This window comes from Neomonachus schauinslandi, chromosome 12 (genome assembly GCF_002201575.2).
Source record: "Neomonachus schauinslandi chromosome 12, ASM220157v2, whole genome shotgun sequence".
In the NCBI taxonomy this organism is placed as follows: domain Eukaryota; kingdom Metazoa; phylum Chordata; class Mammalia; order Carnivora; family Phocidae; genus Neomonachus; species Neomonachus schauinslandi.
The window spans coordinates 15218074-15233852 of NC_058414.1; the positions used below are offsets into that span (position 1 = coordinate 15218074).

A 15779-nucleotide genomic window follows, 5' to 3' on the forward strand; every position below is an offset into this window, starting at 1 on the left:
GCTTTCCTTTTGTTGGGGAAAGACCTTCCTTCCCCTTTGGTCCTTCTAGCTGGACTTAGAATCAAATTGATATGAGACAGATTAACAGAAGAAAATCAAATTTAATAGAAATATGTATGGGGAGTTCACATAAGCATGGAAATTCTAAGACAATGAGGCAGTAGGAAGCTTATATGAGCTAAGGAGAGGGGCACGGTCTGAGGACACAAAGGGGCCAGAAGGAGGAAGGTGAGAGGAGGTGTTTGGAAGAACTGGTTCCCCAATTATGCAGATGAGTTCCTTAGGCAAAGGGAAGTCTTTGTTAATAGTTCTCTTGCTGCCACAGGCTCTCCTTTCCAGTGTAAATTTCTGCAGTTTAGGGGAAGGCAGAAGCTTTTCCTGCATCTGCTGGGTTTTGATTATTTTAACTCAAAATAATCTTCATGCCAAAGTGGCCCTTCAGGGGAAGCCTGCCCTGGGTCCCCACACTTTTCATCTGTAATTGACTAACCTTCTGTGATTCCATAGCAAAGTGTGATTCCCCAGCATGCTACTTAGACATGGTTTTAATAAGGGGGTTAATCATCTAACAAAAGACAAACGATTTTTTTAAACTTTTTTCAACACAAAGTGTTAAAAAGGTATAGGTTGAAGTTAAAAGAAAGATTTTATGTGCAGTCCTCTCATCAAAATATATAGATGGCTTTCCTCTTTTGGGTTTTCTAAGTTTGTCCAGTTCACTAAGCGTTGACTCTAAGCCCACTGGGGAGTACAGAAATACTCTCCACAGGTGGATGGACAAGACAGTAAAGGACATCCAAGTCAATCATGGTGACTGAATTAAGAAGTTGTTTTGACTACATTGTTTGCTGAATTGGGGTGGGTTAATTTCCTCTTAATTCTTTTACTGATTTTATACATTTTCAGAAAAGGGACTACAAGAATTTTTTGAATTAAAATATTATTTAACAAAGCCTTTCTTGTTTTTCAATAATAATAAAAATACAACTTGAAAACCTCAAAAGGACATATTATTGCCAGGCACAGAATGTCCTTCATGTTCATTATAATGTTTACTGTGATAATGCAATTTAACTTTCTGAAAGATATTTTTTATGGCAATTATAGAAACTCAGACATGAAAAAATTAAATAACTCAGCCACAATCCAAAGGGGTAATTAGTATAGGAGGGTCTCTATTTTCATAGGTCATTACCAATATTCACAAACACTTTTTAAGGACCTGATAAATTTTCAAAACATGAAGTTAACTAAATGGGTTAAGTGGTAGAGGAGGGTGTTTAATTGTTTCTGGCAATTAAAAATATTCTCATAGATTACTTAAAGACTTGCAGTATTGATCACAATAATAAGTTAACCAAATAAAGAGAATAAAAAATCAAATATTCAAGTATCACTTAAAAATGTATATTTGCATATAAAATTGCAAGCATTCCTATTTATATCTATAAATACGTAGTGGTGCACCTAGGTGGCTTAGTCAGTTAAGCGTTGAACTCTTGGTTTTGGCTCAGATCTTGATATCAGGGTCCTGGGCTTGAGCCCAGCCTCTAGCTCTGAGCTCAGCATGGAGTATGCTTGGGATTCTCTCTCTCCCTGTCCATATGCCCCTCCCCCATCCATTCTCTTCCTCTCTCTCTTTCAAATAAATATATGAATAAATGTTTAAAAAATTATAAATATGTACAGAAAAATCAAAGTAAAAGTAAATGATGGGTGCCTTGTGCTGTCATTTTTATATTTCATTTCTCTCAGATTGTCTTTAAAGAAGTACGTTTCTAATATGTACTCTGTTATGTACCGGGTCTGTGTCTTGGCATGAGTCACTTCTCTTTGCCACTGTCTTCATTTGTGAAATGGAGATTAATCATAACAGCTCTCTCATAAGGCTGCAGAAAGTATTAAATAAAATAATGCAAGAAACATTTAGAATACTGCCTGACACATTGCAAGTCCACAACGAACATTGGATGTATATTAATTGTAAAGTTTTTCATTACTTATTACACATAACATTACTTTGAAAATGATCCTGCATGTGACATCATGATCCTGAGACAGTTGTAAGCCCCGGAAGAGTAGAAGCTGGTTTCCAGAGATGGCTCTGACCCATGTATCTCCAGCAATTGCAGCCTAGTTCCTTCTTGGAGACACCCAGAATATAAATGAAAGTTGATTTCTCTGAGTCCTAATCTGCCTGGTGATATCTCAGTTAACTTTAAAAATGCTTGTGCACAAGGTATATTCAATAATATCGATGAGATAGTTCACTGTCTGTTGTTCTTCTGTGCTGAGTTACAGAAGAGTTAAAGTCAGGTTTTGCATCCCAGTCCCAGATCAACAGCAGATCAGACACAGACAGACATAGGGGCTGAACGTTGCAGGCCTCTCCTCATGTTTCTGAGCAATGTTTCTGCAGTATGGGATCCCAGGGGGAAATGGCTGATGGGTGTGGGAATCATCCTGTCCTACCCCAGAAAGACACATTCATACCAAGAATTTCTTTCCAGATTTCCAGATTGGGAGCCCTCTCACCCCATCTGCCCAGCACTCACTGGGCACAGGAAGCCCCAAACTGCTCAGACGTGTGGCTGATCATGAACAACCCCAGGGAACTACCTAAGTCACCACTTCTTCTGAGAAAACCAAACCAGCCCCACCCTCCAGCCACTGACATGACAAGTCCTGCTACCAGGCACCTCACTTCATACCTTGTCACTGGGGAGCCAGCCAGGCCAACGGGATGCCACTCCTGAAAGCAGTCATCTTCTCCTGCCTCTGGGCCTGTGAGTTGTCCCCCAGTCACTTCAGTCTACAGGAGAGACTCAAGAAATTCTTTATTGTTGCCTTTTCCCATATCATTTGTTCATGGGAATTTCTCTTCTTTGCTTGCAGTTGGCCTTGGGCAGGTGAAATTGGAGCAACCTGAAATATCAATTTCCAGAGCAAGAGATAAGAGTGCCTACATATCATGCAAGGTGTCTGCTAAGGACTTTAATGATGAAGTAATACACTGGTACCGGCAGAAACCAGATCAGGAGATAGAACATCTAACATATATCCAGGCAAACTCTGTTCAAGTTTCTTTAGGTGGGAAGAAAAACAAACTTGAAGCAAGTAAAAATACTCATACTTCCACTGCAACCTTGAATGTAAATTTCTTAGAGCAAGAAGACGAGGCCATGTACTACTGTGCCTGCTGGAGTAGAAGCACAGTGTCAGCGTTACCAAGAGAAGCTGCACAAGAACCATCTTCAGGTCTGACCCATCCACATCCTTCTCAATATGGGCAACCACAGGGGCTGCACAGCTGGGTGCCCAGCCTGTCTCTTGCTCTGCAGTATTTCCTGAACTCTGCAGGAAGACATTGTAGATTCTGCTCACTCAGTGAATCCTGAATGATATCAGCAATGATGGTACAAATATAAGCATTTTGATGCTATTTCCCATGAAATTCAGTTGTCTGGGAACTCTGAAAATACAGGATGGATGGCTCAGAGAAAAATCCATTTGTCTGTTAATTCACTGCAGAGAAAGGGATTTTTAGTACTTGAATGGTTCAGAATGAAGAAAGGAAGAAGTCTATACTTTATATAAATATTTCTTGTTATTACTATTTTCTGATTTTATTCATGGACATTACAATTCTTCAGAAGTGCAATGATCTCTCAAAAGTAAATATTATATGTCTTTTATTAGTGTCTGAGGCCATTCTGAAGGAATCTGACCATTAATTCCTGAAGTAAACAATCAGCTATTTGGGGACACAGGAGAGACTGCTGTATAAATCCTGTATCCCAGAGGTAGAAACAGCACCTCACTCCACATTCAGGGATCAATATTGGGACAAAACCAAGACTGCCTTATTGAATCCGGCCCCTGAACATATCAGGTGCTTCCATCATGATGGATATGCCTCTGACTTTGCTCTCCAGGGTTCTGCAAAGAAAACTAAAGATCCTGAATAAGTATCAGATGGTTAAAAAGAAAGATAATACATGCTCCCTATATCTCTAAAGAAAAGAAAGGCAATGTCCCTCACAAATCAATAAAACAAAAAGTAATTATTGAGAATTGAATTCTGTGATTAGTAACTGGATGGTCGTGAGTTTTCAAGAAATAGGGAAATACACAGTGTAGTGTGTGAAACTACAAAAGCTCCTCTCTCACCTCCTTAGAGTCCACTCTCAAACCTTGAGTAAAAACCTTTACTTCACAAAAATTGGGTACCTTTGGTAACAGGGATATCTGACCACATAATTGCCATGCCTGCCATTTACCTCTAGTTCCTGAGATCATGACAGCACTTTCATTCCCTGTTTCTCATTCTAAGAATCAGGTGGTGCTATATAGTGCAGAGATGCTATGGAAGCAGAATGAACTCCTGTGACAGCAGTGTCAGAACCTTCCCAAGAACAAACTCAGGGTCTGGTGTCCCACACCCTGTCCATCATGATTCCTGACTGTGGTGAGACATCATCAGGAGGAACCTGAGGGTCTGGTCTCAAAAGGGCCTCACCTGTCCCCTAACAAGTCTACAGAAACAAAGGTAAGAAGACCCCTGAATGGAATATAGAGTCAGAGAACGTGAACCCTTTCCAGAAAGAAGTGAATGAAAAGAGAGATTAAGCTTCTCACACTATCTGTGCTAAATACAGATTACTTCATTTGATACTCAAAAGAAGAGTGCAGAATTTGATTAACGTGGCTACCTGGAGATGGATCTCAAGAGATGGAGCCACCCTGACCTTTCAACACACAACAACCTTGAAACACTACAGTGATGAGCAGTAGGGAAAAGGGCACCTTATCTATGAGGCTTTGAAGTGACAGAATACTATGTAGCTGTTAAAAACATGTTTTTTGAAGAATTATAAGTAAAATTTACAACTTTACTGAAGTCCAAACCAAGTCTCCCTGATTGGACCTTGGAGGGCCTTACTAAGGTGTGCATATTAACCTCCAAAGGGGCCCAGAGCATGGAGCCCCAAGAGAGGACTTGATCAAGATAGAGGGCAAAGGTAGAGTCAATTTTCAGTGCTCCTACCATCAATATTTTTGGGTTTTTACATTTAATAACAGATTGTTTACATAACAATTTTAAATATAACTGTATAAAAAAATTAAAACTGTATATATGACACTTCAAATGGTTATATATTTATATTTTCCATCCAATAGTATTACTACTTATACCTCCAGAAAAAAGAAAAACTGAAAATCTGTAATTAACCACTATGGCAATACTGGGTACCATGGAATAGGAGGTCCACAAACTATGTCCAAGCCCAGCAACCCCCAGTTTTGCAAATAAGGTTTTATTGAAACACAGCCTTGACCATATGCTTATAAATTGTAGAAAGCTGCCCTTGCTTTAAAATGACAGAACTGAATATTTGCAACAGAGACCCACAAACCCTAAAATATTGATCATTTCACCCTCTACAGAAGATATCTGTCAATCATTTCCCTAGAATGATATACTATGGAATTATATTTATTTTATTTTATGTTTCCCTATTTCTCAGGGTTTCCTCAATGACCCTTTGTTACATATCCACTCTCCCCATATTAACTGTCTTACTCTGGATAAATCGCTTACCATATCTTTGATTCATTTTCCTCATTTGGAAATGGAAAATATAAATATATTTACCTGAAGGAACTGCTGAGAGCAGTAACTTAAAGAATACATATAAAGTTCCTACAGGTGCTTGGAGCATGTCTAATCCTCACTATATTGAGGCATTACATTGCTTATGGGTTATTATGGCATATTTGACCATAATAGAACAAAATATAAAACCAAAGCCATAACTTATTATCTTCTTTACTTTTTAATTTTAAATAATAGAACAAGGGAAAATAGAAAACTTTTCCTCTCAGACATTTCTAATAGAACACCTGCTACTGACATTCCAGGAACACAGCCATGCCTATGCATTTCCTTACTGTCTCTGAAGGCTTTTTAGCTACAGTGGTGGAGGTGACAAATCACAACAGAGACCTTAGGGCCAAACAGCCTATGTACAATATTTGTTATATGACTCTGTACAGAAAAATGTTGGCAGCCCCTTCTGTGCAAAAAAGAGTAAGGGAATGAGTTTGTAACTATAACTAAAATTCAAGATACAATAAGAAAATATTTTGATAAATTTTACTCCATGAAAATAAAAACAAAGCTTGCATGGCAAAAAGCAGCATAAGTTAAAACAAAAGGCAAATGACAATCCATGAGGAAATACTTGCAAGTTGTATAGCACATAATGATCAACTATCCTTAAAATAAAAATACTTTTTAAAAATGGAAGTAAATCATTTAAAACATCCTATAGGAAAATGGCAAAAGACATGAAAAGCCAATTCATGAAGAGAAATAAAAACATAGATCTTAAATAGATAAATAGATGCTCACCTTCACTTTTAATAAGATAAATATCAATTAAAACTACATTGACATACCATTTCTCATTCATGAGACTGAATAAAAGTAATACACTCTTTTGGGGAAGCTGTGGGAGGCACTCTTACACCTTGTTGGTAAGGATGCAAAATACAACCCTTTCATGGGGGAATTTGGAAATATCTAACAACAGTTCAACAGTTCACCTTTCAAACTAGCAGAAACACTTTTAGGAATTTACTCTGAAGGCACAGTATCAACACTATGAACATATATATGCACAAAAGTATTCACTGGGTAACTACAAAATATTGGAAATTACATAAATATCCAAATATAGTAAGTTTAGTTGAATAAATGATGGCACATGTACCTAGTGGAGGAGTATACACTGCTAAATATAAAGTAAGATTTAAAGTCGATGGTAATTTATATGCTGGCAATTCACAATTGGAAGGTGAAATGTAAAAAATACTATCATTTATAATAGCCACACTAACAATATCAAAAAAACTCTATATGTAGAGGTGAAATTTAACCAAAAATGGGAAGGATTTTAGTATGCTGAAATCAGTAAAACTTTATTGACACAAGTCAAAGAAGAAATAAATAAATCTAGAGATATACCATGTTCATAGATTGGAAGACTCAATACTGATAAATACATTCAATGTAATCCTAACCAAAATCCTGAGAGAACTTTCATACAAATCGATAAACCGGTTGCAAAATTTGTGTGGGAAGACTAAGAACATAGCATTGCAAAATAGTTTTGAAAAGAATTTAAGCACTTACTATGAAGCTACAGTGGTCAAGACAGTGGGGTATTGGTGGAAGCATAGATACATAGGTAAGAGGAACAGAATCCAGAAATAGGGCAACACATATGTGGTTAACTAATTTCTAATAAGATGCCATGGAAATCCAATGGACAAATAATGGACTTTTCTACAACTGGTTATGAAACAACTCTTCATCTATGTAAAAAATAATACACCACAATCCATACCAAGCAGCACATACACAAATTAACCAAAAACAGATTCTAAGACAAAATGTAAACACTAAAACAATAACACTTCTAGATGTTGTTGTGAAAATATGTCACAAAAATATCTGTGATCTTGGGTTAGCCAAAGATTTCTCATATAGGACACAAAAAGTAAGAATCATAAAAGAAATGTTTATTGATTTGCAGTTCCTCAAAATTAACATTTCTGTTCTTCTCAGGACTGAAAATGGAAGAAAAATAAAAAGTGAATCATATAAATCAAGTCAAATAAAATTAAAAAGCCACAGATTAAAAGAAAATATTGTCCAAATACATATCAGAGAAAAGACTGAGGTGAGATCCACCATAAAGAGAGAAGTCTCAAGGCTCAATATTAATAAATGAAACCCAGTTAAAAAATCATAAAGAGATATAATGGGAATTTGGGCAGAACTCAACTAAAATTTACTTGTCTTCTTCTTTTGATAGCAGAAAATTAAGATAAATAACAATTTACCTTAAAGAAAAACAAACAGGGGCACCTGGGTGGCTCAATTGGTTCAGTGTCTGCCTTCGGCTCAGGTCATAATCTCAGGACCTGGGATTGAGTCTTGACTCAGGATCCCTGCTTAGCGGGGAGTCTGCTTGTTCCTCTGCCTCTCCCTCCCTTCCCCCCCACCCCAAGCTTGTTCTCTCTCTCTCTCTCAAATAAATAAAATCTTTTTAAAAAATAAAGAAAAACATGATTCATTGTTTGTGCATAACACCCAGTGCTCCATGCAGAATGTGCCCTCCTCAATACCCACCACCAGGCTAATCCATCCTCCCACCCCCCTCCCCTCCAGAACCCTGTTTGTTTTTCAGAGTCCATCATCTCTCATGGTTCGTCTACCCCTCCGATTTCCCCCGCTTCATTCTTCCCCTCCCGCTACCTTCTTCTTCTTCTTTTTTTTTCTTAACATATATTGCATTATTTGTTTCAGAGGTACAGATCTGAGATTTAACAGTCTTGCACAATTCACAGCGTTTACCAGAGCACATACCCTCCCCAGTGTCTATCACCCAGTCATCCCATCCCTCCCACCCCACCTCCCAACCCAGCAACCCTTAGTTTGTTTCCTGCTATTAAGAATTCCTCATATCGGGCACCTGGGTGGCTCAGTTGGTTAAGCGACTGCCTTCGGCTCAGGTCATGATCCCGGAGTCCCGGGATCGAGTCCCACATCGGGCTCCCTGCTCGGCAGGGAGTCTGCTTCTCCCTCTAACCCTACCCCCTCTTGCGCTGTCTCTCTCACTCTCTCTCTCTAAAATAAATAAATTTAAAAAAATCTTTAATAAAAAAAAAGAATTCCTCATATCAGTGAGATCATATGATAGATGTCTTTCTCTGTTTGACTTATTTCGCTCAACATAATACCCTCCAGTTCCATCCACATTGTTGCAAATGGCAAGATCTCATTCCTTTTGATGGCTGCATAATATTCTATTGTATATATATACCACTTCTTCTTTATCCATTCATCTGTCGATGGACATCTTGGCTCTTTCCACAGTTTGGCTATTGTGGACATTGCTGCTATAAACATCGGGGTGCACGTACCCTTTCGGATCCCTACATTTGTATCTTTGGGGTAAATACCCAGTAGTGCAATTGCTGGATCATATGGTAGCTCTATTTTCAACTTTTTGAGGAACCTCCATACTGTTTTCCAGAGTGGCTGCACCAGCTTGCATTCCCACCAACAGTGTAGGAGGGTTCCCCTTGCTCTGCATCCCCGCCAACATCTGTCATTTCCTGACTTGTTAATTTTAGCCATTCTGACTGGTGTGAGGTGGTATCTCATTGAGGTTTTGATTTGGATTTCCCTGATGCCGAGCGATATTGAGCACTTTCTCATGTGTCTGTTGGCCATTTGGATGTCTTCTTTGGAGAAATGTCTGTTCATGTCTTCTGCCCATTTCTTGATTGGATTCTTTGTTCTTTGGGTGTTGAGTTTGATGAGTTCTTTATAGGGGCGACTGGGTGGCTCAGTCGTTAAGCGTCTGCCTTCGGCTCAGGTCATGATCCCAGGGTCCCGGGATCGAGCCCCACATTGGGCTCTCTGCTCGGCAGGAAGCCTGCTTCTCCCTCTCCCACTCCCCCTGCTTGTGTTCCCTCTCTCGCTGTCTCTCTCTCTCTGTCAAATAAATAAATAAATAATCTTAAAAAAAATAAAATAAATAAAAATAAATAAAAAAATAAAAAATGATGAATTCTTTATAGATTTTGGATACTAGCCCTTTATCTGATATGTCATTGGCAAATATCTTCTCCCATTCTGTCGGTTGTCTTTTGGTTTTGTTGACTGTTTCCTTTGCTTTGCAAAAGCTTTTTATCTTGATGAAGTCCCAATAGTTCATTGTTGCCCTTGCTTCCCTTGCCTTTGGTGATGTTTCCAGGAACAAGTTGCTGCAGCTGAGGTCAAAGAGGTTGCTGCCTATGTTCTCCTTTAGGATTTTGATGGACTCCTGTCTCACATTGAGGTCTTTCAACCATTTGGAGTCTATTTTTGTGTGTGGTGTAAGGAACTGGTCCAGTTTCATTTTTCTGCATGTGGCTGTCCAATTTTCCCAACACCATTTGTTGAAGAGACTGTCTTTGTTCCATTGGACATTCTTTCCTGCTTTGTCAAAGATGAGTTGACCATAGAGTTGAGGGTCCATTTCTGGGCTCTCTATTCTGTTCCACTGATCTATGTGTCTGTTTTTGTGCCAGTACCATGCTGTCTTGATGATGACAGCTTTGTAATAGAGCTGGAAGTTGGGAATTATGATGCCGCCAGCTTTGCGGTTTTTTTCAACATTCCTCTGGCTATTTGGGGTCTTTTCTGGTTCCATACAAATTTTAGGATGATTTGTTCCATTTCTTTGAAAAAAGTGGATGGTATTTTGATGGGGATTGCATTGAATTGCTCTAGGTAGCATTGACATCTTCACAATATTTGTTCTTCCAATCCATGAGCATGGACGTTTTTCCATTTCTTTGTGTCTTCCTCAATTTCTTTCATGAGTATTTTATAGTTTTCTGAGTACAGATCCTTTGTCTCTTTGGTTAGATTTATTCCTAGGTATCTTATGGTTTTGGCTGCAATTGTAAATGGGATCAACTCCTTAATTTCTCTTTCTTCTGTCTTGTTGTTGGTGTATAGGAATGCCACTGATTTCTGTGCATTGATTTCATATCCTGCCATTTTACTGAACTCCTGTATGAGTTCTAGCAGTTTTGGGGTGGAGTCTTTGGGGTTTTCCACATAAAGTATCATATCATCTGCAGAGTGAGAGTTTGACTTCTTCTTTGCCGATTTGGATGCCTTTTGTTTCTTTTTGTTGTCTGATTGCTGTGGCTAGGACTTCCAAACTATGTTGAATAGCAGTGGTGATAGTGGACATCCCTGCCGCGTTCCTGACCTTAGGGGGAAAGCTCTCAGTTTTTCCCCATTGAGAATGATATTTGCTGTGGGTTTTTCATAGATGGCTTTTATGATATTGAGGTATGTACCCTCTATGCCTATACTCTGAAGAGTTTTGATCAAGAAAGGATGCTGTACTTTGTCAAAAGCTTTTTCTGCATCTATTGAGAGGATCATATGATTCTTGTTCTTTCTTTTGTTAATATACTGTATCACATTGATTGATTTGTGGATGTTGAACCAACCTTGCAGCCCAGGGATAAATCCCACTTGGTCATGGTGAATAATCCTTTTAATGTACTGTTGGATCCTATTGGCTAGTATTTTGGTGAGAATTTTTGCATCCATGTTCATCAGGGATATTGGTCTGTAATTCTCCTTTTTGATGGGGTCTTTGTCTGGTTTTGGGATCAAGGTAATGCTGGCCTCATTAAATGAGTTTGGAAGTTTTCCTTCCATTTCTATTTTTTGGAACAGTTTCAGAAGAATAGGTATTAATTCTTCTTGAAATGTTTGGTAGCATTCTCCTGGGAAGCCATCTGGCCCTGGGCTTTTGTTTGTTGGGAGATTTTTGATGACTGCTTCAATTTCCTTAGTGGTTATAGGTCTGTTCAGGTTTTCTATTTCTTCCTGGTTCAGTTTTGGTAGCGGATACATTTCTAGGAATGCATCCATTTCTTCCAGGTTATCTAATTTGCTGGCATAGAGTTGCTCATATGTTCTTATAATTGTTTCTATTTCTTTGGTGTTGGTTGTGATCTCTCCTCTTTCATTCATGATTTTGTTGATTTGGGTCAGTTCTCCTTTCTTTTTGATAAGTCTGGCCAGGGGTTTATCAATCTTGTGAATTCTTTCAAAGAACCAGCTCCTAGTTTCGTTGATCTGTTCTACTGTTCTTTTAGTTTCTATTTCATTGATTTCTGCTCTGATCTTTATTATTTCTCTTGTCCTGCTGGGTTTAGGCTTTATTTGCTGTTCTTTCTCCAGCTCCTTTAGGTGTAGGGTTAGGTTGTGTACTTGAGACCTTTCTTGTTTCTTGAGAAAGGCTTGTATTGCTATATACTTTCCTTTTAGGACTGCCTTTGCTGCATCCCAAAGATTTTGAATAGTTGTGTTTTCATTTTCATTGGTTTCCATGTATTTTTTAAATTCTTCTTTAATTTCCTGGTTGACCCATTCATTCTTCAGTAGGATGCTCTTTAGCCTCCATGTATTTGAGTTCTTTCCGACTTTCCTCTTGTGATTGAGTTCTAGTTTCAAAGCATTGTGGTCTGAAAATAGGCAGGGAATGATCCCAATCTTTTGGTACTAGTTGAGACCTGATTTATGACCTAGGATGTGATCGATTCTGGAGAATGTTCCATGGGCACTAGAGAAGAATGTGTATTCCGTTGCTTTGGGATGGAATGTTCTGAATACATCTGTGAAGTCCATTTGGTCCAGTGTGTCATTTAAAGTCTTTATTTCCTTGTTGATCTTTTGCTTAGATGATCTGTCCATTTCAGCGAGGTGGGTGTTAAAGTCCCCCACTATTATTGTATTGTTGTCGATGTGTTTCTTTGCTTTTGTTATTAATTGCCTTATATAATTGGCTCCTCCCATGTTAGGGGCATAGATATTTACAGTTGTTAGATCTTCTTGTTGGATAGACCCTTTAAGTAGGATATAATGTCCTTCCTCATCTCTTATTACAGTCTTTGGTTTAAAATCTAATTTGTCTGATATAAGGATTGCCACCCCAGCTTTCTTTTCATGTCCATTAGCATGGTAAATGGTTTTCCACCCCCTCACTTTCAATCTGGGGGTGTCTTTGGGTCTAAAATGAGTCTCTTGCAGACAGCATATCAATGGGTCTTGTTTTTTAATCCAGTCTGATAGCCTGTGTCTTTTGATTGGGGCATTGAGCCCATTTATATTCAGGGTAACTATTGAAAGATAGGAATTTAGTGCCCTTGTATTGCCTGTAAGGTGACTGTTACCGTATATTGTCTGTGTTCCTTTCTGGCCTGTGTTACTTTTAGGCTCTCTCTTTGCTTAGAGGACCCCTTTCAATATTTCTTGTAGGGCTGGTTTCGTGTGTGCAAATTCCTTTAGTTTTTGTTTGTCCTGGAAACTTTTTCTCTCTCCATCTATTTTCAATGACAGCCTAGCTGGATATAGGATTCTTGGCTTCATATTTTTCTCATTTAGTGCTCTGAATAGATCCTGCCAGTCCTTTCTGGCCTGCCAGGTCTCTGTGGATAGGTCTGTTGCCAATCTAATGTTTCTACCATTGTAGGTTACATATCTCTTCTCCTGAGCTGCTTTCAGGATTTTCTCTTTGTCTATGAGACTTGTAAGTTTTACTATTAGATGTTGGGGTGTTGACCTATTTTTATTGATTTTGAGAGGGGTTCTCTGTGCTTCCTGGATTTTGATGCCTGTTTCCTTCCCCAAATTAGGGAAGTTCTCTGCTATAATTTGCTCCAATATACCTTCTGCCCCTCTCTCTCTTTCTTCTTCTTCTGGGATCCCAATTATTCTAATGTTGTTTCATCTTATGGTATCGCTTATCTCTCGAATTCTGCCCTCGTGATCCAGTAGTTGTTTATTTCTCTTTTTCTCAGCTTCTTCATTTTCCATCATTTGGTCTTCTATCTCACTGATTCTCTCTTCTGCCTCATTTATCTTAGCAGTTAGTGCCCCCATATTTGATTGCACCTCATTAATAGCCTTTTTGATTTCGACTTGGTTAGATTTTAGTTCTTTTACTTCTTCAGAAAGGGTTTCTCTAATAACTTCCATGTTTTTTTCAAGCCCAGCTAGTATCTTTAAAGTGATGATTCTGAACTCTAGATCAGACATCGTACTAATGTCCGTATTGAGTAGGTCCCTGGCATCAGTACTACCTCTTGTTCTTTTTTTTGAGGTGATTTTTTCCGTCTTGTCATTTTGTCCAGAGGAGAATAGATGAATGAGGGAACAAAATGCCAACAGAGTAAGAACGTCCCCAGAAAGTATACTCTAAACAAATCAGAAAGGACCTGAAGCAGTGGGGAAAGAAAGGGAAAGAGAGAAAAAAGAAAAAGAAAGAAAAAAGATAAAGATAAAAACAAACAAAAACAGAACAAAATAAAAAAAAACAGAATATGATCAAATATGATCAGGATGGTAGATAGATCAGTGTCACACACTAGATTTTGGGTGTATTTTGGTCTTTTAGAAGAAAGTGCCTCCCAAAATTTTAAAGAAAGAAAAACTTATATATGTACAAAAATAAGGGTTGATATGATGAAGGGATGGAATATGACTGTAAAGATGGAAATTATAAAAAATTTTATAAAAGGAATTAATAAGAAGTTGTTTGAAAAAAGAAAGAAGAGGATTTAAAAAAAAAGAAAAAAAAAGGAAGAGAATGTGATCAGGCAGAGGAGTAGAAAAAAACAATACACTAGAGATTTAGGGTATATTTTGATCTATCAAACTATCTCAAAATTTTAAAGAGAGAACAACTTATATATATATGCCAAAAATACAGGTAACTACTGTGAAGGGATAGAATATGACTCTAAAAATGAAAAATAAGAATGTTTTTTAAAAAAGGGATTGAGAAGATGTTGGTTGAAAAAGGGAAGAAGAAAAATTAAAAAAAAAAAGAGACAGTTAAAAACAAAATTAACTTTGAAAGGCTACAGAATCATGGTAAAAAAGCCATGGATTCTATATGCAGTATTCCCCTAGCGCTTGAGTTTTGCCATTCTCATTGATCAGTAAACTTAGTCTTGGCTGGCGGTTCTTGCTGATCTTCTGGGGGAGGGGCCTGTTGCTGTGGTTCCCAAATGTCTTTTCCGGAGGTGGAATTGCCCTGCTCTTGCCAGCCAGGGCTAAGTAATCTGCTTGGGTTGCTCTCGGGAGCTTTTGTTCCCTGCAAGCTTTCCATACAGCTTTGGAGGACGAGAGTGAAAATGGTGGCCTCCCAATCTCCAGCCTGGAGGAGCTGAGAACTCAGGGCCCCGCTCCTCAGTGCGCCCCCAGAAAAAAGCAGTTAATCACTCCCGTCTCCCCTGTCTCCGGCCGCACTCCGTGCTCACCCGGCCTGTGACCGAGCATTTCTATCTCTGGCACCCGACCCCATGTGGAGTCTCCAAACCCAGCAGATCCCTGCGGTGCACTCCCGCGCCGCTCCTCCCGGGGGAGGAAGGGGAGTCTCCCCGCATCTGCCGCTTTTGGGTCCCTGCTGGAGGAGCAGTGGCCCAACTGTGCTGCGGATCACGGTTTATGGCAACCCCGAGCTGAGAGCCCGCTCCTCGGCTCCGTCTCTGCAGCCAGCTTCCCCGCTCCGATCCCTGGGAGTTCTGCCACACTCAGGTACTCCCGGTCTTTCTGTGACCCTGAGTGTCCTGAGACCACACTGTCCCGCGAGGGTTCCACCCCCAGCTTAGCCACTGAAGCAATGTCCCTCAGCAGAGCCAACTTCTAAAAGTTCCGATTTTGTGCTCTGTGGCTCTATCACTTGGCAGAAGTGGCTGACGGAGGCCCCCTCCCCCACCGTCTATCCTCCCGAATATCGCCTCGGATTCACTTCTCCGCATGTCCTACCTTCCAGAAAGTGGTCGCTTTTCTGTTCAGAGAGTTGTTGCTATTCTTTTCTTTGATCTCCTGTTGAGTTTGCAGGTGTTCAGAATGGTTTGATCCCTATCCAGCTGAATTCCTGAGACCAGACGAAATCCAGGTCTCCTACTCCACCACCATCTTGCTCCGCCACCCCCCCCCCGTTTTCCCAGTTTTAAGTGTTAACCTATTGGATTGCTGGGGTCTAAAGAAGGTTCCATACAGAACAGGTCTAGCACAGGGTCAACACATCACATTGTCCTTTCCCACTGCAACTAAACTACTTCATGAGCCATCTCAGCTAACACAGGAACTCAGGGAGTCTAAAAATCACATCTCACTTTGT

At 39.3% G+C, this 15779-nt stretch overlaps 1 gene segment (V, D, J or C); it reads left to right on the top strand.

Moving 5' to 3' along the window:
• The first annotated feature begins 2743 nt into the window (after window positions 1-2743).
• LOC110574271 overlaps window positions 2744-15779 on the top strand; it is a 29688-nt gene continuing 16652 nt past the window's right edge. Inside the window, 3 exon segments of the C gene segment in view lie at window positions 2744-2786; window positions 2896-3204; window positions 11483-11487. Coding sequence covers window positions 2744-2786; window positions 2896-3204; window positions 11483-11487 — 357 coding nt within the window.